The sequence below is a fragment of the Parasteatoda tepidariorum genome, chromosome 10 (genome assembly GCF_982258835.1).
Source record: "Parasteatoda tepidariorum strain Cologne lab strain chromosome 10, Ptep-v5.0, whole genome shotgun sequence".
In the NCBI taxonomy this organism is placed as follows: domain Eukaryota; kingdom Metazoa; phylum Arthropoda; class Arachnida; order Araneae; family Theridiidae; genus Parasteatoda; species Parasteatoda tepidariorum.
In genome coordinates, this window is record NC_141764.1 from 43550635 (window position 1) to 43573394 (window position 22760).

Consider the following 22760-nt stretch of genomic DNA (forward strand, 5'->3'; position numbering starts at 1 on the left):
GTTTTTAGCTTTTATTTAATTGGAATTCAGAATCAATACTATCTTCTTATTTCATAAAGTATTTATCACATTATACAAACTATTTTTCCTTTGTTGCTAGCATAAAAGTTCTTACCACTTTTCTTCAAATTCAATTTTCGAGGCAAAATTGAAAATGCAGAATTAATATTTAATTAAAAGTACAATGCTAATTAAAGTATTTGAAAATGCAAATAAATTAGAATTTTACAATAGTTATAGATTAATAGTAAAAAAATAGGAGCAAAATTAAAAGTAATATTTATTATGAGATATAGTTCTATTTGAATTTATATACCTATATCCCAGCTGAAAATAAACTGTAGTTATTCTACAGAACTGAAGTAATTTCGTAGTTTTTCTAGAGTTAACTGCAAATTTTCTGTAGTGCAATCTTAACTGTAAAAACTCTGCAGTTATTTTGCAGCCAATGCGAAGTAATTTCTCAGTCATTTATTTCGAAAAAAATTTAGCTATTGTCTACAAAATTACTGTAGTTTAAGTGAGGTCACTTAAAAATCATAAATTTAGAAGAAACTGAAACTTTAAATCCGTGGTCATTCTGCAGTAAATTTGAAGTAATTATGCAGTCATTGTTTCAGAAGTATACTTTCTGATGAATCTGCAGAAAAACTGCAGTTACTTTGCATTGTTGTAAAATTGAAAGAATTTGATGTCTTCAATCTTGCTTTCCTGGCTGGTATATTAAATTTTTATAATGTTTTTTCTTTTTGATTATATATTAATTTCGTACAATTAGGTAAAAATTCTAAACGTATATATTGATAACGGAAATAACGTATACTATCTATATTCATAAAGTAACGGGTAGTTTATTTGTAGCACTAGATGGCGCTACCCCTCTATCCCAAAAACGATATCAACAACTATTTTTTTCTGACTTAATATGAGATGACGCAGGACGAGCTCTGTGAACCATCCTGGTTCCCCTTTTCCTACTCATTTTGAGTAAACACTTTCTAGTTCTTTTTGTTAGTTAATGTTAGGTTTTTTTTACTCTTCATTGTTAAATGTTTAATGTGATTTTATAATTAAAAATATTGAGCTCATAGTGATGATATTTTTATTTCATCATCTTGCGTCTATTACAACTGGCGCCTCACGTTGGGGGCCATTTATGTAGTGTAACGGAATTTCGGCTAGCTCAAATACGTTGTAAATTACGACAAAAGTGACTAAAAGTGCACTTAATAAAGAATTTTAATTAATAACCACAGACACAAACATAAATTACACTTAAACAAAAAGTAAAAGAAAGAATTAAAATTTAAGAAAACTCGGGGACAGGGGAAAATTCATGTTTAAGGTTTCATATCTGAACTTGAATTGAGTCTCGGTGGTGAGGACATAGGTGACACCACAGGGCATCGCTTGGTTGCTACAGATTTGCTACAATAATAGTTAAAATTCATAAAATACATACTTGATTTAAGTAATTATTTATAATTCAGAAGCGATGCAATTTAATTAATTTAAAATATGCCTAAAATTAGGTATTTAAATATTTCTGTATTTTAGTAATTTTATTAAAAATGTCGTTTTCATGAATTTTTATTATTTATTTCTTTTTGACTTAAGAAAACTATGTTTGAGCAAAGTTTATGGTAAAAACAATATTAAAGTAAAGTCAAGTAGTTAATGTTAATTAGTTAATTTTTTTATTCGAATTCATACTAAGCTAGGATTACTGCAGAACAAAAATTATACTTATTTTTTTCTAATCAAAATAAATATATAGTTTGGATTTTAAACAAATTTATATCAAAAGAGTTTGTAAAATTGAGTTTGAAAAAAGGTATTTAATCCAGATTTTTTAGCTTTTAACGTCCTCTTCAAAAATTTATTAATTTCACTTAGTTTCAGAAATTTGTCTTAAAAAAATTTAGGCAATTTAAAACAATATACCTTTTTTATTGCTTGAAAATAAAGCTTTATAAATTAAACGAATAAATTTGTTCGAAAAAAAATGACTCATAGTATTTTCAATTGAACCTAAAGGAGCATAATATTTATAAAACTGCCTACTTTAAAAATTCGTTTAGAGCTCCTTTCTTTTAAAAATTAAACTTCAAAGAAAAATGACGTAACTTAGGGGAAAGAAAAAAAAACTCAAATCTACAGTGGTTAGGAATTTTTCATAAAAAAAACCCTCTTAAGTAATAATTAATTTAATTGTTGTTTTACCGTATACAATCAAAATAATTGGATAACCACAAAATGCTGCTATTCAACCTGCTAACTCTGAAAAAAATTTTTAACTGTGTTTTCACCTTATTTGATTTAACAAATTAAAACTTTATCCTCGCCAACAAGACCCAGCTCATGAAACTAATTAGTTCTTTGTAGCCGTCTTGTCACAGGACTGCAGCCGAGATGGTTAATCGGTCAATCTCACGACAGACGGGAAGCCAGTACGAATCCCAGCCAGTGTCGATATGCTCACAGCGAAAGCTTCCACAAGTACTATATTATCTAATTCGATATTTAAATTCAATAAACATTAAGATAAAAAAAATTCCTATCTAAGGCTTCCTCTATCAAAAGGAGTTTTTTTGAAACGAAAACTATAGTATTTTTTATCGCTTACGATAGATGGCACCACTAAATACAAAAATTTCGAATATTTACAGTAAAAATTTTGACTGCAATTAACAAACTGAAATACTGAAAATCGCTCAAACACGAGTTAAAATCACTCAAGTTTGAGTGAAAACGATTCACTCAGGTAATACTGAAAATCACTCAAACTCGAGTGAAAATAACTCAAGTTTGAGTGAAATTTTTTTCACTCAAATTGAGCTATTTCCATATAACTCTTTCACTTGAGTGATTTTAACTCCAGATGAGAAGGCCGGTTTTTTCTAGATGAAAGAGTTAAATAGCACTCAAGTTGAGTTATTTTCACTCGTTCATTTTAAGAGAGTACAACTTGAAAAGAAATGTTAGAGTGTAACAAATGGTAGTTATCGTTTCTGAATAATCAGCCTAAATTTGATATCTTATTTAAAAAACATTTTATCTTTTTCTTGAAATATAAATTTAATATCATGTAAGTGAGTGACACGCTTATTACATTTTGCTTACAATTAAAAAATGCCCTTTTTAAAACAAAATTATAAACAAAGAGAGTAATGAAGTTTTAGGATGAGGACAGTAAATTGAATTTGATAATCGGCTTTTTAATTTTTAAAGAAATGTTTCGACTTTATTCAATAATAATTATCGTTTCTTAATTCTGGGCCAAAAAATTGGTGAATAAATAAATAAAAAAACAATTTTAACTTATATGTATTATTTTCGAAGTAATATGTGTTAAGCAGTAAATTTATTATCATTCCAGAGAGTCCGATACTTACATTTTATCATTAATTCCGTACTTAATTGATTAATGTTCTTAATATACTATACATATAAAATGAAGCTTGAGAATAGTACTGTTCAAGAAAATTAGCTTTTCCACTTGGAACGGAAAGAGACGTTAGAATTTGTTATAAATTGATTATCTTTTCTGAATTATTAGTCTACATTTTGCATTAAATTTAAAAATAGTAATTGATAATTTGAAAAAAAGTTTCATAGCTTTACATGCACTAAATTTAAAATCAATCAAGGAAAATTGTATCTTTATTTTGACCGCAAATTTCATTATAAAATTTTATCCTTCATTGAATTAGTTTGAACTTAAAATGATAGTTTACACTTCAAATGAATTTAGTAACTATTTATTTTTATGTTAAGCACACGTAGAAACTAAATCTGATAAATTTATAGTGATGACATTTCTGGTTAAAAAGGATATTTCAAAAATCGAAATATTATTCATATTTATGCTATACATTTGATAAATTTTCCTTTCAAATGGTCACAATTTATAGAAAATTCTGGTTTTCAAAATTATAGATCTTATTGCAACACATTTCGTAAAAAATAAGTAAATTTTAACGAATAAATTGTTTTTATGCTATGCTCTGAGGTATTATGATAAAATTACCGAACTTTACTGAACTTATCAAATTATAAAAACTTTAAAACTATAGAAGTACACCTTGTTGCCATTCATAAATTAACTTATAAAAAATTTATCAGTAAAAAAGAAAAATAATCAGGGTGAGTATTAATTTGACAATTAAGTCGAATTGCAGTTTTATTTACACGATGCTCAAAACCGTAAAAATATTGCTGGAAAAAAAGAGCAAGTGAAACATACTGTAAATACTGTATCACTCTGTAAACAAAAGTGAAGGGTAAAAACTAGACTTTGAATGAATAATATAATAGAGTTTGAACTAACGGTTTTAAACCATTTATGATTAGGGTGAAAAGCAGTAAGATACCGTTTTGTCAATAAAACAGATTTGAAACGTCAAATATACGAAGAAAGACTGAGGAAGCGGGCATTTTTTACAGTGTGCTCTAAGATTTAGCATCGTCTTGCATACTCTTAAATCATAAACTTACATATTTTTAATAAATATAGACAGATTTGCTCGCTGGCGGGTTACTATGGTTACAAGGGTCATTTCAAATAGGGGTGTATCGCTTTAGTATAGTCACGGGTTTTTCTATTCTACCCCATTGAATACGGCTTAACTCTTTTTTCCAGAGCAACAGACAATCTGAAACTTACAGTCGGAAGGAGTTATCGTGATTGGTAGACAGTATTTGCAGTAAGTGATTACCTTGCACAACGACTTGAAAATTTGTCTCATCTCTCCCAAATTCATTTGAAGCTGTACAGCTGAAAAGAGCGGAATCTCTTCTGTCAGCTGATATGATAGTCACTTCAGAAACCATACCATCTTCTTGTTCTTTTTGAACTTCACTATATCTGAAACAAGAAAGAAAAGATTAAAAATATGAACCATATTTTGGAAGATTACGGTCAGAAATATTAGCAACACACTGCAAAAAATCTCGGTTCAAATTACGGTAAAAAATACCGGCACTCAGTGTGCCGGCACTTTTTCCCTGTAAAATCCATTTTTGCAGGAACATGTTACAGAACAAAAAATTTGATTTATCGTATTTTTTATCGTTATAATTACCGTAAAATCACTAAAGACTCTAACTAAACAAGTATTATTCTAAAAATTACGGTTAAATCGATTTTACAGATGATGCATCCAATGAGTCGGTACTTTATAACGTAATTTGATTCAGAATTTTTTTACCGTGTTGTATCATTTTTACGAGAAATTTACTTAAACTTTAATAAATTAAAAAAAGGTAAAACTTTGGTGTTCTTGTCAGCAAAAAATATTTCAAATTTCGAATTTTTACTGCAGATGCATATTTAATGGTCATTATGGGAGATTCCTTTTTGAATATCACTGCACCTGAATTAAATAAAAACTAGGAGGCTTCGCCCCCTGCTCGCTGGTTCTCGCCAACCACCGGAACTGCTTTCGCAGTTCATTTCGGATTGCTTCGCAATCCGATGCTCGCTTTGCTCGCTCATTGGATGCGTTCTTAACGTCTAGCTTTTGTATACTTTGTTGAACACTGAAGTTCCGAAAACTTTTCACTGCAGAAAATTCAAAACCTGTACATTTCAATATCAATTTGAAATTGCAAACAGTTCACATATTACTGCTCACTACGTGCTCTTGCGCTCCGAAGCCTATCAATTAAAACGTATTAGCGTTTTATATAACATGGATTAGCCATATGATGCTCACTACGTGCTCTTGCGGGCCGAATCCAATCAATTAAAAATGAAAACTGTTGCCAGCGCGAAAAGAGAAATATCATCGGTTTTATTGATACATACGTACGTATTAGCGTTTTATATAATATAGATATATGTAAAATAAAATCCACATTTTGAAAAATCGTTTTCAAAATTATTAGAAACAGTATATATTGTTTCATTTGAAACTTGCCTTAGTAATACTTACTGTAAAATTACTGAATAATGCAAGTAAATAAATATTATTGTAAAAATTACAGTTTGCATTTTATGGTAAAAATGGGTTTCACGGATGCTTCCCTCTGGAGTCCTTTTATTGTGCATTTATTTGATCGTTAGTATGCATATTTTTATTAGCGTTCACCTTTTTTTATATTGTAATTTGTTGCAGATGTTTGTTACTAACCGAGTATGAATAAACTTTTTCATAAAAAAAAAACTAATTATCAGAGAATATTGCTGTACTTCAAAAATTAATATTCTTCAACAATGTTTAGAGTATCAAAAAAAAATCATTAGAATTAAAGAAAATAGTTTTTTTTTAATAAAAACATTATAACTATTAAAACATTAAAGTTATAAAACATCATTAAACACATTGGTAAAAATAATGTTATTTTATTATTAAATAATGACCCAACATGAGAAATTATTGTACTTGACAACTTTAAAAACAATTGATGAAGGATTCTAAAAAATGACTTCTTTAAATATTTTATTACATCTTTAAATATTCGCATATTTTTGAGAAAAAAAGAATACAATCAAAACCTTTAAATTATTCAAAGATGAAATGTAATTTTATCATGCATAAATAATTAAATTTATGTTTCAGTTCCGTAATTATTTTAATTTTCATTTTTGTTCCAGTGATTGTTTTAAATAAAGTTTACCTCGATGTGAAATAAATTCGGAAGTAATGAAAAAAATGCTGTCGTTTTAATCTCTTGATGTTTTTATTAATATAAATTACTTTCAAGAAAAACTGATTTCGTTTAAAATGCAATTACTCTATTTTTATTATTTAAATCATGATTTATTCTTTTTAATTGATTTAAATAATGTTATGAATTTAATTTCTTATCTTTGATGCATGATTTTAGGATACACGACAACAGTGGTCCATTGATTTAATCATTAGTTATAGATTCCAAATTTTAAAATTAAAATCTAAAAATTAATTTTTTAATTACTGTAAATCTATTGGGGAGTAAATATTTCAAAAAATTTAGTTAGTCATTTTACTCAGTTTAATAATTTAATCTCATTTGTAATTTCATCCTTAAAATTAAACATAAAATAAATATAATCAAAAATATAATTATTTTATATTTAATTTTCATTAAATAACTATACATAAAATTAAATATAATCTATGTTATTTCTCTATAGAAGGAGAGATGACTATTATAAATAACTCTGACATTCTTTTCAACATTGTATCAGATGCAGTTTTTAAAGAAGCAGCTCAGTTTGTTTATCAATTTAGACAAAGCCACGCTTTTCGTTGCAACAAAATGAATACAAATTTTCAAATTTTATTTTATTTAGGGATCAAGTATTTTTCATGAACTGAGAATTAGGTTGTTTTACAATGTGTAGATTACATTTTTTTTTTCAATTAGCTGGTCCTTTAAAGCACGATTAGTGTACTTCTGTGTAAAAAGCAGAGGGATATTGCAGTAGAGTGACGCAACAAACTCGTTGGCTATCTCATCATCAACTTTAGAAGGAGAATTGCCACTTAAAATCGGGTAGAGATGACCGCTTTTCACTAATTAAAATTAACATATAAAGGATTGTAGATGGCTTAAAAATTTAAAAATAGGTATAAAAAGAAAGATAATACTTTTAATCTTCTCCGTAACACTCAATATCTCCAAATAAATCAATATAGTTACGAAATCTTTGGTCTGTTAATGGTTTTCAAATGGTTTAATTTCGCGTCTTAATTTTAAGATGAAATCTAATAAAAAGAAATTCCTAGTTTTGTTATTACAATATCGAGACGACTTTTTTAAATTTTTGCTGACCGTATAAAACCCTACATATTACATTCGAATTCTTCTGACCTAACATATTATCCAATAGTAACCTACTCGATCGGACCCTCTATATTATCCAATTCAACATATTCACAATTTGATGAATATTAAAGTGTTAGCTGAGGGGAAGAATACAATACCACAACTAAAATTGATAACTGGATAACATGTGTAAAATGCATGTAGTGGCTCTATGAAACATGTACAAACTTTTTTTGTACAAGCAAATTTATGGAGTTGAAAGTGATTGATTAAATCTGTACAATAGGTTTTTTGTTTATTCGATTCTTTTTGCTTATCTTCAAAGATAAAATTCATCTCTTACATCAAATTACACGTTTTTAATGATTAACTATGTTATTATGCTATTTTACTGTGTTAATATGTTATTTTTCATAGTTTCACTTCGTTTCTCTTTCCTTTAGAGTATTAGATAGCCATCTCACCTCGATATTAAGGAGATAGAGTCACTTATTAGTAAAATTTAAAAAAAATTTTTTTCATAATTTGTTCTCAATATTTTATTATTTTTTGGTCAAAACATGTTGAGTACATGCGTGAAAATTTAAAATATGCAATTTGCGGTACCTTTATCTTTAAAATTTTTATTTAAAAAAACTATGACCTTCTATATTAGACTTACTCTAATATAAATTTAAAAAATATAATTAAACAGAACATAATTAAAAAAGAAATTTAGATATAAAATGTGGAAATGTAATTTTTTTTAAAAATTTAATTACGTCAGAATGAAATCATTTTATGGAATGGTGTAGCTGGTAACAGATAAATTGAAGAATGTGCTTAATAAACTAATTTAGATGTGTTTATAAGTAATGAACTGAAATTTACAATAAAAGTTTCATTAATCAATGGTACCTTGATTCAGCCCTCATATTAAAAATTTGTCTATCCTTCGTCCAAATGAGATTGATTGGCTTTTCTCCAAATGCACTGCAAATAAGATGCACAGTTTCCCCTTTTCGAACAGTTGATGACTGGAATTTCACACGGAAATGAGCTGGAACTAAAATAATATTATTTATTAGTTAAAGAACATATGTGAAAATTATGAAACTCGAATTTAACTGCCTTTATCACCCACGGGAAGAATTTTCGTAATATATATATTTGTGTTTAGTAATTTTATGTTTATCTTTCAATGAATATACGGTTGTATCTTTTATTAGATGATTAATAATTTTTCCTTCACACTGCCTATATCTTCTTTTATCTGCAATCTGTTTAACATTAAAATATGTTCAACGTTGAAATATTTGGATGATTTGAACTGTAATATTGTGCTTCATTTGGATGACTTTAACCTTAATGTTGGACTATATTTCTAGGAACCATATGCCATGTTCCATTGGACCATTGAGCTATGTTTCACTAAAGTTAAGCCAAAGAGTCTTTTAATCAATGTTGAGAGGATCTATAACATGGTTCAATTTGGCATCGTTGCAAGTTTGCAGAAAGCATGAATGTTCTCATAGCAAAATAAGCGAAGTACCGAAGTTCTCAGAGTACCGAATGAACTGATCTACGATCAACGCTGTCCCTTTAAAATAAATCCAGCTTAAAAAAAAAAAGGACAATTTTAATTTAATAATTGTCTAATTTTGCTCTTTAAGTTCAATTTTAAGGAGAGAAAAAAACAAATTTTATGAGACATATACAGCTAAAAAAATCCTCTTTCAGTTAACCCAGAAATGTAAAATCAGAACTTTGGATCAGTCTTATTGTGAAATTAAAGTACGGTAGTGTTATGACACCACTTGCAATAGCTAGAAGTATAGTTTAGAGTATCAACATGGTGCATTAAATGCGATAATCTTAACTAATCGATAAAATATCAAATTAAGTAGATTAAAAAAGGAACTGAAACCTCCAAATTCTTACCCTATGGATTTAGAAGGTACCATAATTATCGCTAGTTAATACTGCGAATTCCTTACTTGAAATGTACTACATGAAATTAAGGTTTAAATATAGTATGTGTCGTCGTAAATAATATTATCTAAAGGGATATAGAATTTATAATAATTATTATTTAACTAAAAAAAGAGCTAAAATACAATGTATTTACGCGATAAAAATTAAACTTAGAAAAAAATAGTTTGAAGTTGGAAAAGTAAATACTTAGGATTTAAAAAAAAAAAAAAAGAAACACAAATCTCAGTTTTAAAGGGTGAAATGTAATACACTGTAGTATTACATGAGGGTACTCTTCCCCGCTATATAGAGCTAGACGGGAGAAAGAACTCCACTTACACTTATTAAATGTTCAATAATAAAGAATTTAACGATTTTTACTTCAAAATACTTGAAAAGAAAGACTTATATTAAGAAAACTACTCACTGAAACATTTACAGTAGGTAATCAAAACATGTCTACTGTAAGGAACAAATTGCAAAGAAGACTCGAAACAAATTTGGCCATTAAACGAAGAATATTGCAAGTAATCCAGTTTGTGGAAGAGGCTTAAAATACTTCCTCTCTTCCCTACACTGTGTTTCGGGTGTTCTAAAACGGGCGAAAAGTCCGTTAAACGTTTCGGCCATAACTATTCTGAATGGTTCCAACGACCTGAATCTTGGACTTAGTGTTTCGGACTGACTTAAGCAATGCCTGGCAGTAAAAGTCTTTTTCCTTCTTAAATAGGAGAGGGAAAGGCCATTTGGATGTCGCACAGAGATCCCAAACGACCTCGTATAATGCCTTGATGACAGCTAAGAAAGCTCAGGAGGGACCCTGATACTCTGTAGGAAGATGAGCCACATGAAGTTACTTTTTCTCCACTTTTTATAATGGTAATAACAAAACTCTAGAAAAACAATATTTTGATATAATAGTAGTATTTTTTCAGGCAAAGGGCATTTTCATTTCTATTCTTTAATGGGTTTTTTTAATATATATTTTGTATATTTTTATGCATAGTTTTCAACCCTGAATTTATGTATTTTTTTATTTCATAACTTTGGGTCAGTCCTTGCGCGTAATGACCAAATGATTAAACATATAGTTTAATCTGAATATTTAAACATATTAATTATTTATGAAATTAAATTAATAATAAATTAAATTAATAGCAAATTAAATTAATAATAAATTAAATTAATAGCAAATTAAATTAATAGTAAATCAACAACTAATTAATTGAATTAATAATAAGTCAACAATTAATTAATTAAATAAGTAATAAGTCAACAATGTCTTCTTTTAATATTCAGCCTTTCAGTGCTGATTTTAATGACAAATGCTTTCTTTTTTAATAGATCGAATTAACTATTTGAAAGAATTAAATTTGAAGGAATTTCCTAACATTGTGTCAGTCCTTACGCGTAATAAACAAATGATTAAGCATGTGGTTTAATCTGAATATTTAAACATATTAATTATTTATGAAATTAAATTAATAATAAATTAAATTAATAGCAAATTAAATTAATAATAAATCAACAACTAATTAATTGAATTAATAATAAGTCAACAATTAATTAATTAAATAAGTAATAAGTCAACAATGTCTTCTTTTAATATTCAGCCTTTCAGTGCTGATTTTAATGACAAATCCTTTCTTTTTTAATAGATTGAATTGACTATTTGAAAGAATTAAATTTGAAAGAATTTCCTAACATTGTGTCAGTCCTTACGCGTAATAAACAAATGATTAAACATATGGTTTAATCTGAATATTTAAACATATTAATTATTTATGAAATTAAATTAATAATAAATAAATTTAATTAATAATAAATTAACAACTCATTAATTAAATTAATAATAAGTCAACAATTAATTAATTAAATAAGCAATAAGTGAACAATGTCTTCTTTTAATATTATTCTGTTTTTAATGACAAATCCTATCTTTTTTAATAGATCGAATTAACTATTTGAAGGAATTAAATGACTGTTCCAATCAAGTAGCATTGGATATGGATGTCACCCAGAGATCCAGAACGACGTCGTATAGCGCTTTTATGACAACATGACCAAGAAAGCTCAGAAGTGATTTTGATGCTCAAAAGGAGGATGAGCCACATTAAGTTACTCTTTCAAGGCCTTTGTTATCATGATAATAGCAAAACTCTAGAAAAACAATATTGTGATTTTGCAGCAGTAATTTTTTTTAACAGTAGTCATTTTTTTCCTGTCCTTGAAAGTTTTTTTTACAGTTTAGTTCTTTTCTTTCATATTACTCATCATTGATTTTAACATTCCTTTTCAATTTCTGAACTTGAAGCTATATATTATACGTTGTAAGCGAATGATTCATCTTAATCTTTAACTGTATTAATTATTAATATCCCAACAATGCTTAAATTAATAGTAATATTCAGCTATTTACTGGCGACTTAAACGAAGTATCTTTTTTGGCATGTCAAACTAATAATTTGAAAGAATTTAAGAAATGGTCTGATCGAATAGCATTTGATTTGGACATCGCATAGAAGTCCTAAAAGACCTGGTATAATGCCTTGGTGATAGTTGTAAAAGTCCAGAAGGGATCTTGATGCTCAATAGGAAGATGTGGCACATGAAGTTAATTTTCGGTGTCTTTTTTTTCCATAACAAAATTATAGGAAAACAATATTTCAATATTATACTAGCAATTTCTTTTTAAATGAAGGATAATTTTATTTCTAATCGTTGAAAAATTTTCTTTTTTGAGAATTCCTCTTCATAGAATTAATATTAGGCTTAATGTTATTCTGTATTTTATGATTGTATTATATTCTATTGCATAATAAGCGAATGACAAAATATATAATTTTATCTGAACTTCCTACTGAAGTAATTAATAATAACCCACCAACGAATATTAATATTCAGTCTTATAATAGTGACTCTAATGAAATATCCTTCGCTGTGGATCAGATTAATGATATGAAAGAATTGAAAAACTGATCTGATCAAACAACATGAGATTTGGATACCGCACAGATACCCCAAATGGCCTTGTATAATGCCGTGAGGATAGCAAAGAATGTTGATGCCTAGTATGAAAGTGAATCACACGAATTAACTCTTTCATCTCCTTTTTCTTACCATGCACGAACAGAAAGTAAAATTATTGTACTGTATGGTTATTTCATTTCTGGTAAACAAAGACGAAATTCTGATTAATAAAAGCAAAATACGCAAATTTTAAACCATTCATTTGCTAATTTCTCCTTTCAGAAGGAAACCGTTTACCTAGATTTCGGTTTTCAAAATTACAGTTGTTATAATCATACATTTAGTAAAAGAAACAAAAATGGAAATTATTTTAAGCAAATAAATGGTTTTTGTACCATGCTATAATAATCATATACAGCATGTCATCATAATAAAATTAACAAGCTATACTTTTACTGTATTCTGGTAATTTTGATTAAATTTTATTATCTGTGTGATATGGGCGCTTCCTTTTTATGACCTGTTTTGAAGTGCATGAAGAAACAGTTCCTAATAGGGAAGCACCTTTGACGGCGTAAGATGACATTTCCGGGAATGGATTTCTATTTAATTTTAATCCTGATGATATTCCTTAACTTCCCTAGAAGTTTGTTGCAATACACATGCAACACTCTGTTATCTAGAACGCGAATTTGAACTTGTACATTTCGAGAAAAAATAGACAAAAACTGCCTTTAGAAAACTGAAGCTTGAAAAGAGAAACCGATTGCAGATATCGAATAAGTGATTGAAAGGAATTTAAGATCTGTAAAAATAACTCATGCAACAAACAACAAAATGCGTAATTATTACTCTTCCAAAACAATAAATTTATTCATAAGAAACTTTATTATGAGTAACTTCAACTTTAAATTTGTGAAAAAATATAATATTTTTACAAATAAAATATGAAATCTGAATAAAAGTAACCCAAATAATGAAATTAAAAAAAAGCAGTAACAAAATATTTAAATAAATTATTAATTTCTTTTTTCTAGAAATTTATAAAAAATTATTTTAAGCAACATTTTGTAAATAAGAAGTTTTCATTAAATTTAATAAAAATATAACAATTACTGTGCTATATTATAAAGCGTTTTGTGAAAAACCACGCATTGATCATAGTTGCCATATCATATACAAAACAGAAATGTTTTTAAATTTCAGTTTCTTCTCAGATTAATTATAATGGACGAAGAACCAAAGTAATGCCATAAATTACTGAGTAACAGTACACGAAAGTTGAATTCCGCAAAACAATCACTTAATTACTAATTTAAATTTTATTTTTTAAATTAAGGAAGCATAAAACTTTGAACTAATATTAGATTTAATAAACTATTACATCGAAAACACATTGGGAATATCGACAAATAAATGTATTATTTCTGATGCATAAATGTTAGTATTTAAGACAAATTTTTAAAAATCGTAATAAGAAAAAACCACACGGATCTGTAATATAGTAGTAAAATACTCATTTTCAATATTTAAAATATAGAATTTAGGACATTTTTAACAACTATAAAGTGAATGTTATTCAAGCAGAGGTTTAAGTCTGGTAAACGATTTTCGTAATACATTAAAAATAAAAATATTTAGTGCAACGTATCTACAAAAAGTAGGCAGAGTCAGGTTTTTTTTTAATTTCCTCTTTTATATGTTATTTATTTCATTTTACATTTTACATTTCAACAATTTTGCTCTAATACGGCTTGCCTTACCCCAAGTAATTATTCTTATGCTGCTACTTAGCTAAAACTTAAAACCCGAAATTATAAATTATGCTTTCGATTAATAAAAAAGAGTAGCAAATGCTGAGTAGCAGCGAAATATTTCTGCATAATACTAATAAATATATTGTTTTTTAAATTTATAAAATTCATATACCTTCCCAAAAAAATTTTTTTTTCCTACATTAACTAAACTATTAACTACATTATAAACTATTTTTCACACACTTCACCAAGCAACAGGCAACATACATCAAAATAAGAATTAGTTCGGCACTGATAGATCTCTAAAAGTAACTATTTTCTAGAAATAGTTTCATACCATGAACTGTGAGCTTAACGACAGCACTAAGGCTAGGGCTGATTCCATTAGTCGCCTGGCACATATAAAGTCCAGCATCGGCAAGTTCCACTTCTGTGATCACCAACGACCCATTCTCTAATGTCTGAATATGAGGATTGCTGATAATGGTTCTGTATTCATTTCTACCACTCAGACCTAAGAGTATGATAGATGAGTACTAAATATATATTTCGGCATCATTTATCTTATTTCAACATGTAGTAAAATGTAATAAAAATATCACCTAGATATTATATATATATAATGGGATAACTTTGAATAACATAAGTATTATGTTTAAATGTATATTTGATTAATTGATTACATATCTTTACAAGGACATAAATTATTACAATTAGCTTTTGTAAATATTAAAAACTGACAGTTTAGAGAAGAAAAGAAAAACATTATAACTAATTTGAGTAAAACGCCATGTTCTAATTTGCATAAAGTAAAATCATTTTTTAATAAAAATCTCGACGTTTACACCATCACAAAGATTTTAAAAGTAAAACTTTATCACCAGTATTTTGCCTCAAAGAATATATGTTTTTTTTTTCAAAAAAACTTGATTTAAAATTTTTTTTAGGTTTAGAAGTAAAATAAAACAAAGTTTACATTTCAGAAACTGGAACAACTTTGTCATTCTGGCAACTTTTGCCAACCGATACAGCTTTGATTCTGCGTGAGTCTTTATCTCTTGGGACAACTTTGCCACTACACACTATAAAAAGTTCCGAAGCAAACTGCGGTACTGGCACTTTGGGTACATCTTCCATAAAAACCATTCCTTACCACAAAATACTGTACCGTAATTTTAAGAGTAATTTATTTAATTAGAGTAATTCATTTATTTAATTAGAGTAATTCATTTATTTAATTAGAGTAATTCATTTATTTAATTAGAGTAATTCATTTATTTAATTAGAGTAAATCATTTATTTAATTAAACTGATTCAGTGATTTTTCAGTAATTATTTCTGTACAAATTACGGAACATCAGATTCTTTAATTCGTTATATGTTCCGTGAAAAATTGTTTTCACGGTAAAAAATACCGACACCCAGAGTGCCTGTACTTTTTGCAGTAATATGATTCGGATTTTTTTTCCATTGTAGGCAACTTTACCAACTGAAAAAGCTTTTCCACAGAAGGCAGCTTCACCACCCGTAACGGTTTTGCCACCTGATAAAACTTTGCCATCGAATGGAAATTTGTGTTTTGTAATAGCTATGATAGTCTTCCTTAATAATGAGATTTAGGCCTCTAACAGACTTCAGAATTCATCAAAAATGTAAATAAAAGAGATATTCACGAAGAATCACAACATTAACAGTGGCAGGAATTAGATTGTTTTCGACCTACAAGGATTTTACGGTTTACGCTTCTTTAAATGCGGAAAAAGACAAACATTTTTTAAATATAAAAAACATACATTAATTAATGTACTAAATTAATGTCAAGTAGTTATTAAGGTTAAAGAAGAGATTATATATGAAATTGATTTTATTAAATAAAAACAATATAAGAATGAAATTTTATGAGAATTACTATATTATTTTAAGAATAGAACAAATTGAACATTATTTTTAAAATGGAATTAAAATTAAAATATATTTAAAAATCAAATGATTTTTAATTAGTGATGAATAGAAAACTTAAAAATATAACTTAAAGAAATATTTTTTTGCCAGAAAAAATATAAAAAATAATTCATTTTAATTTCTTTTCTCTTATAAATCATTATTGATAATCAATAAAATTTACTTACATATATGTACGTACTTTAAAAAAATAAATAAGCTGTAAATTAAAATTTTCAACATTAACTGAACATTAACTGTTATAAATAGGTTTTTTAAGTACATAATAGCATGAAAAAAAATATTAATCTTAAGTTTTAAACAACTTTAAATATCGAGCGCCATTATCTAAAATATGTTAAAACTTTAATTATAATATCAAATAAAAAGCTCGAAATTGCGTAGCATGAACCTTCATTTATTTCATTTACTTGATTAATGTGTCCTTTTTACCTATAAGCATAACATTTTAAGCGCACTCTAAAAACGCGTAAAAAAGAGCAATTTTCTCAGTTCTCCTACCACTATTTATCTAAAAGACATAAATCATGTCAATAATTGAATCGATTACTTATTCATGCTCATAAATATATAGCAGATAAAGAAAAGAAATTTTTGATTGAATCAATATCACGGTACAACAGTAGACCCTTAACTTGTTTCAATCAGGAATTTTCCAATATGTCGTTGAACATTCATAAGCTCGTTCATCACATATTTTTCTGCTTCCTTTTTTACTTCACCTAGTTCTTTTACTTTGACTAGTGTTAGATAGAGCAGGCTGATTCAAGTTCTTCGAGGACCTCGCAGAAAGTAATTTTAAAAGGAATAGCTTCATTTCTCACTTCAAATACTTCCTTTCTTCCCTTACTTTTTCACTCTTTCAAACTCGTGCTTTTTGTCTTTCAGCTCTTTCTTTTTTTTTCTGGCAAGAAATTCTTTGGGGGTGTCGCTTCAATGAGCATGTGGATGGAGAAAAGTAGATTTTTGAATGAGGTCATATGGTGAAGTAGATTGCGGATTTTTACCCTCAAATGAGTTCATTTAATGAAACTACCTTCCAGATTTTATCAGTATTTTTATCCTAAAATATTGAGCTACAGTGTCATTTGATTCCTGAATATTAGATAATTTGGATTTAATTATGATTTTTGAATGAGTTCATATAGTGAAGTAGATTGGAGATTTTTACCCTCAAATGAGTTCATTTAATGAATCTACCTTTCAGATTTTATCAGTATTTTTATCCTAAAATATTGAGCTACAGTGTCATTTGATTCCTGAATATTAGATAATTTGGATTTAATTATGATTTTTGAACGAGTTCATATAGTGAAGTAGATTGGTGATTTTTACCCTCAAATGAGTTCATTTAATGAAACTACCTTCCAGATTTTATCAGTATTTTTATCCTAAAATATTGAGCTACAGTGTCATTTGATTCCTGAATATTAGATAAATTGGATTTAATTATGATTTTTGAATGAGGTCATATAGTGGAGTAGATTGGTAATTTTTACCCTCAAAGTAGTTCATTTAATGAAACTACCTTCCAGATTTTATCAGTATTTTCATCCTGAAATATTAAACTACAGTGTCATTTGATTCCTGAATATTAGATAATTTGGATTTAATTATGATTTTTGAACGAGTTCATATAGTGAAGTAGATTGGTGATTTTTACCCTCAAATGAGTTCATTTAATGAAACTACCTTCCAGATTTTATCAGTATTTTTATCCTAAAATATTGAGCTACAGTGTCATTTGATTCCTGAATATTAGATAAATTGGATTTAATTATGATTTTTGAATGAGGTCATATAGTGAAGTAGATTGGCAATTTTTACCCTCAAAGTAGTTCATTTAATGAAACTACCTTCCAGATTTTATCAGTATTTTTATCCTAAAATATTGAGCTACAGTGTCATTTGATTCCTGAATATTAGATAAATTGGATTTAATTATGATTTTTGAATGAGGTCATATAGTGAAGTAGATTGGTAATTTTTACCCTCAAAGTAGTTCATTTAATGAAATTACCTTCCAGATTTTAACAGTATTTTCATCCTGAAATATTGAACTACAGTGTCATTTGATTCCTGAATATTAGATAATTTGGATTTAATTATGAATTATTGGACATAAGATGGCTTCCCAAGAGATTATTTTTTTAGTATAATCAATGAAAAATTTCAGAGATTTTTTTTTTCATTTGTCAGCACTTTTAAGAATAAAATTTAGCAAGGCTGACAAAAGCAAGGAAATTAATGAAATAATAAAACATACAACACCAATATGAAAAAACGCCGTGTTAGAATTTTATTTTTATTTTAATTTAGTTCAGAACAGAACTAGACTGGATTTTATTTAAATAGGTTTAATTTGGCTGTAGAAGTATTTTAAACGAGGCTCAATGAATGAATACAATTTTTTAATTATACTTTCTAATATTAAACTGCATTAAATCTTTAATTAATTCGTTGATGATTTTGCTAATGTGGGGATAATAGAAATCAACAATACCAACCTTCATCCATTAAAATGTACCTCAAGATTGAATCAAGCTAGCATATATATATATACTAGTGAATTGATGATTAATAATCGTAAGGGATAGTTACGCCACAATACTCACCCACCCGCATTTTATCAGAGATAGAATTCGATGAATGAATACCACTAGTTGCTGTATTTGTGAAAGACCGGGAGAGCTGGATTAAGGTCACTGGGGTTTGCGTTTTAGCCATGAGAGTTGTAAAATTTCATACATTTTCGTTACTTTTTATTAATTTGGATAAAAATAATAAGTAAAAATACATATGTTTCGCAATTAAATAATTTAAGGTCATGAAATACAGCATGCAACATCTGAATCTTTTTCTGCGCTAGGATAAAAACTTCCAAACACGGCTAACTTCCAAATAATATTTTTTTAAATTTACACTAATTTTCAGTTATTTAGATCTAAGAGAAACATTTATTCATTACTAAAATTTCATTAATTTACAAATTAATTATTTAAATATTTTAACTACTTTTCTTCGGATTTTAAATTTTAGTACTAATATAATTCCGATTAACTTATACATTTTTTACTAACTGTTATTGTTTTTAATAATTAAAAAATATCAAAATATATTCTTACTTGCAATTATCTATCTATACTTGCTCTATCTATACTTGCAATAATCTTGCAATTATCTTATTAAATATTATATCTATCTATCTATCTACCTATATCTATCTAATATATATATATATATATATATATATATATATATATATATATATATATATATATATATATATATATATATATATATATATATATATATATATATATATATATATATGTGTGTGTGTGTGTGTGTGTGTGTGCGTGTGTGTGTATTTAAAAGGGACACAGGTGTCCCAGCCACGGCAAAGAGCGAACTCGTTCATTACACATTTATTCAAATATAAAAAAATAAAACATAATCTCTAAGCAAATATTTAAACTCCACTAAAGAATTTAACTAAGCCTAATGAATTAAGTCGATTTATGTATAAGAAATAATTCACGTAACTTGAAATGATTAGTCTATTATGTGTATACGAGAAAAATTGTTTTATTATGATTACATTTTATCAATTCTAGTAAATTTACTTTGATTATTTGTGACCGTATTCTCATGGTATTGCTTGAAAATTTCATAGACCCTATTTAAAGTATAGATGTAGGGTATATTAATAATCAGGTAATATTCTATTAAAGTAACTACACTAACAAAGAAAAATGTAATTTTGAGTGTCTGAATATTGAAAAAAATTGTGGCAAATACTTTGCTCTTAACAAATTATTTTATAGTATTATAACTTTAATTTTGGCAAAACGTAACAAACTTCATATGAAATATGTTTTTTTCCCTCTTAGTTCTGTAACTGCTATTCATTTGATAAATAAGCAGTACTTTTTGTGCATTATTGTATAGATAATTAATCTCAGATCAGGTATACAGTTAGTTTGTTTCGATTTTTTGTTTCAGAGCTATTTTGACACATTTTTGCTCAATTTTAAAGAAACTCTTTTTTACAGTGACTAAATTAATTTTCTCGCAACATTGACGTACTTTTAATCTACTCAAATACTATTATAGTAAAAATAGGAAATACTTTGATATCATGTTAGTAACGCTGAAACAGTTGATTTATAAAGTGTCAGCTTTTTTATAGTAATTTCTAAAAGTTATACATAAATTCAAATTTTATCCTAATGGCTTTAGAAAATTGAAAAATCTAACACTTTACTTCAGTAGTGTAACTACGCACTTAATATTATTAACGTTTTCCTTTTAACCGTTGAGTGACAATATATGTTTTTAAATAGAATCTATTATGCATTTTTTAGTTCCTTTTAGCTTTTATAAAATGAGCTGAAAAAAGAGCAAAAATTTACCAAATGGCTAAGATAACTAAATTAATGACACGTTCTAAAACTTTTTTCACCTTTCACTATTAATTAACGGTATCAGTAATTGAATTTTTCTGAAAATAATTTGATATTCTAAATTAACTGAATGTAAGATCGGTAGCGTAAAAAGTGCTACTATATGTAAATAGAGTGTTTGTGATTATTTAACTCTCACAATTCAGATAAAAGTTCCATTTTTATTCACTTGATTCTATTCACAGTTTTACATACTTGAAATACTTATCATCTGTTATTTAATCTTTAGGTCTTAAGCTAATTGGAAAATTCGACTTTTTGCAAACTATTGTCGTCATTTGCTAAGCTTTGTCAGACGTTGACAATTTGAAAAGATTCGGATTTTCCAATTAGCCTGCAATATATGCATTCCTTAAAAACACCGAAGTATTGCAGTAAAAAAAATTTAAACAATTAAAATCAATTGTAATTAAAAATCTAAAACAAACATAATAGTCATTTAATTAATTTTTGCGTGGCTAATGAAACTTAAAATGGAGTATAAAATAATCAAAAATATATATCAGATATAGGTAAAATTTTTAACTTTGTTTTGGGAGCTATAAAGCAAGTTAGCAAAATAGTTAAAGTGATCATTTTAGTTACAATCTCAATCACAGAGTACTGTAACAAATGGATACTCAATTATCATGAAACTTTCTTCATATTAAACTAAACCATTTCTTGATATACTCGTATACTCTGAACGAACAGTTTGTCAAAAAGACAAAATAACTATCGTCACTTTTCGAGAAAACGAATTTCGTAAAAATTCAAGAAATATTTCACCATTCTATTTTTTTAATTTCAAAAAATGTGTAGCTTTTCGTATCAGTCCAACTTTTCTAATAATTACTTTATCGTGGGCACCATATAGTTGGCACAACACAAGAAGAACAAATAAAACAGATAGAAGAATCACAACAGTGTCCAAAGCAAAGTTCGAACCACGTATCTTTCGGGTACAAAATCAACTCTTTGACCACCATACAATAGCTAACAATCTTCCACAATGCACTACGAATTAGGCTTCGAGTAAAGCAAACATTTTCGTCGTATATTTGAAAGTTTTAGTTTCATCACATAGCGCGTGTTTTCGTGACGAATTGATTCTCAAAATTAACGAAATACTGCTCAAAGATTTCAGAATCGTCAAAAGTGAAAGTTTAATTTTTGAGAATTTTTTATTTTCGAGTTTCGTAGTCGGCTCACACCAACCACAGTGCAGGCGTAAAATATCGCAAGTTCGAGTATTAAATTAGTTTGTATGCCGAAGTGCAAAACTATAAATTAAATAACTAAAATTCTGACCTAATCAATTGGAAATACAGACAGGCGCTTATTCATGATTCAAAGCGATCCAACTATGGATATTTTTCCAACCATGGATATCTTATGTGGATATTTTTCTATTTTGTAATATTAAGAAGGCTAGTTCAATTATTTCTTACTTCTTGATACTGGTACAATTTTTAAAACTTTTCTGATACTGATTGAATTCATAACAGGCAATTTATTTTGATATATATATATATATATATATATATATATATAAACACAAGAAAACACGAAGAAAGTTAAGAAAAACAATAAGTTTCGTTTATTGCGCATAAGCTGCAAGTAAACAGAACTCATTAGATAAGTTCAAAATGAAGATAAAACAAAGGAAATTTATAGACGTATGAAAAATGGGGGAGGGAGAATAATAATTAAAAAAAAAAACAACTGATAAAAAAAGGATGAAATTTTATTTAAAAAATCTGGAAAAAAATATTTAATGTTTTCTTTCGTCCACGCGATTATATCCGATTAGCACTCTTTTTTGTGGATATAATCGCGTGGGCTGATGAAAAGATTATAACTTTTCTTTCCAGATTTTTTTAAATAAAATTTCGTTCTTTTTTTATCAGTTGTTTGT

General features: G+C 27.3%; 1 protein-coding gene across 4 annotated transcripts in view; it reads right to left on the reverse strand.

Moving 5' to 3' along the window:
• The window catches only part of LOC107455980 (cell adhesion molecule Dscam1), a 456371-nt gene that overhangs the window by 205851 nt on the left and 227760 nt on the right, over positions 1 to 22760 (reverse strand). For all 4 annotated transcript variants that reach the window (XR_015429973.1, XR_015429972.1, XM_087154010.1 and 1 more), the window contains exons 12-14: positions 14773 to 14949; positions 8653 to 8800; positions 4719 to 4867 (exon numbers count right to left, since the gene is read on the reverse strand). Coding sequence is in view for 2 of the 4 variants with exons in the window: in XM_087154010.1 (XP_087010136.1) it covers positions 4719 to 4867; positions 8653 to 8800; positions 14773 to 14949 (474 nt within the window). In the remaining 2 variants the exon portion in view is untranslated. The remainder of the gene's footprint in view (positions 1 to 4718; positions 4868 to 8652; positions 8801 to 14772; positions 14950 to 22760) is intronic.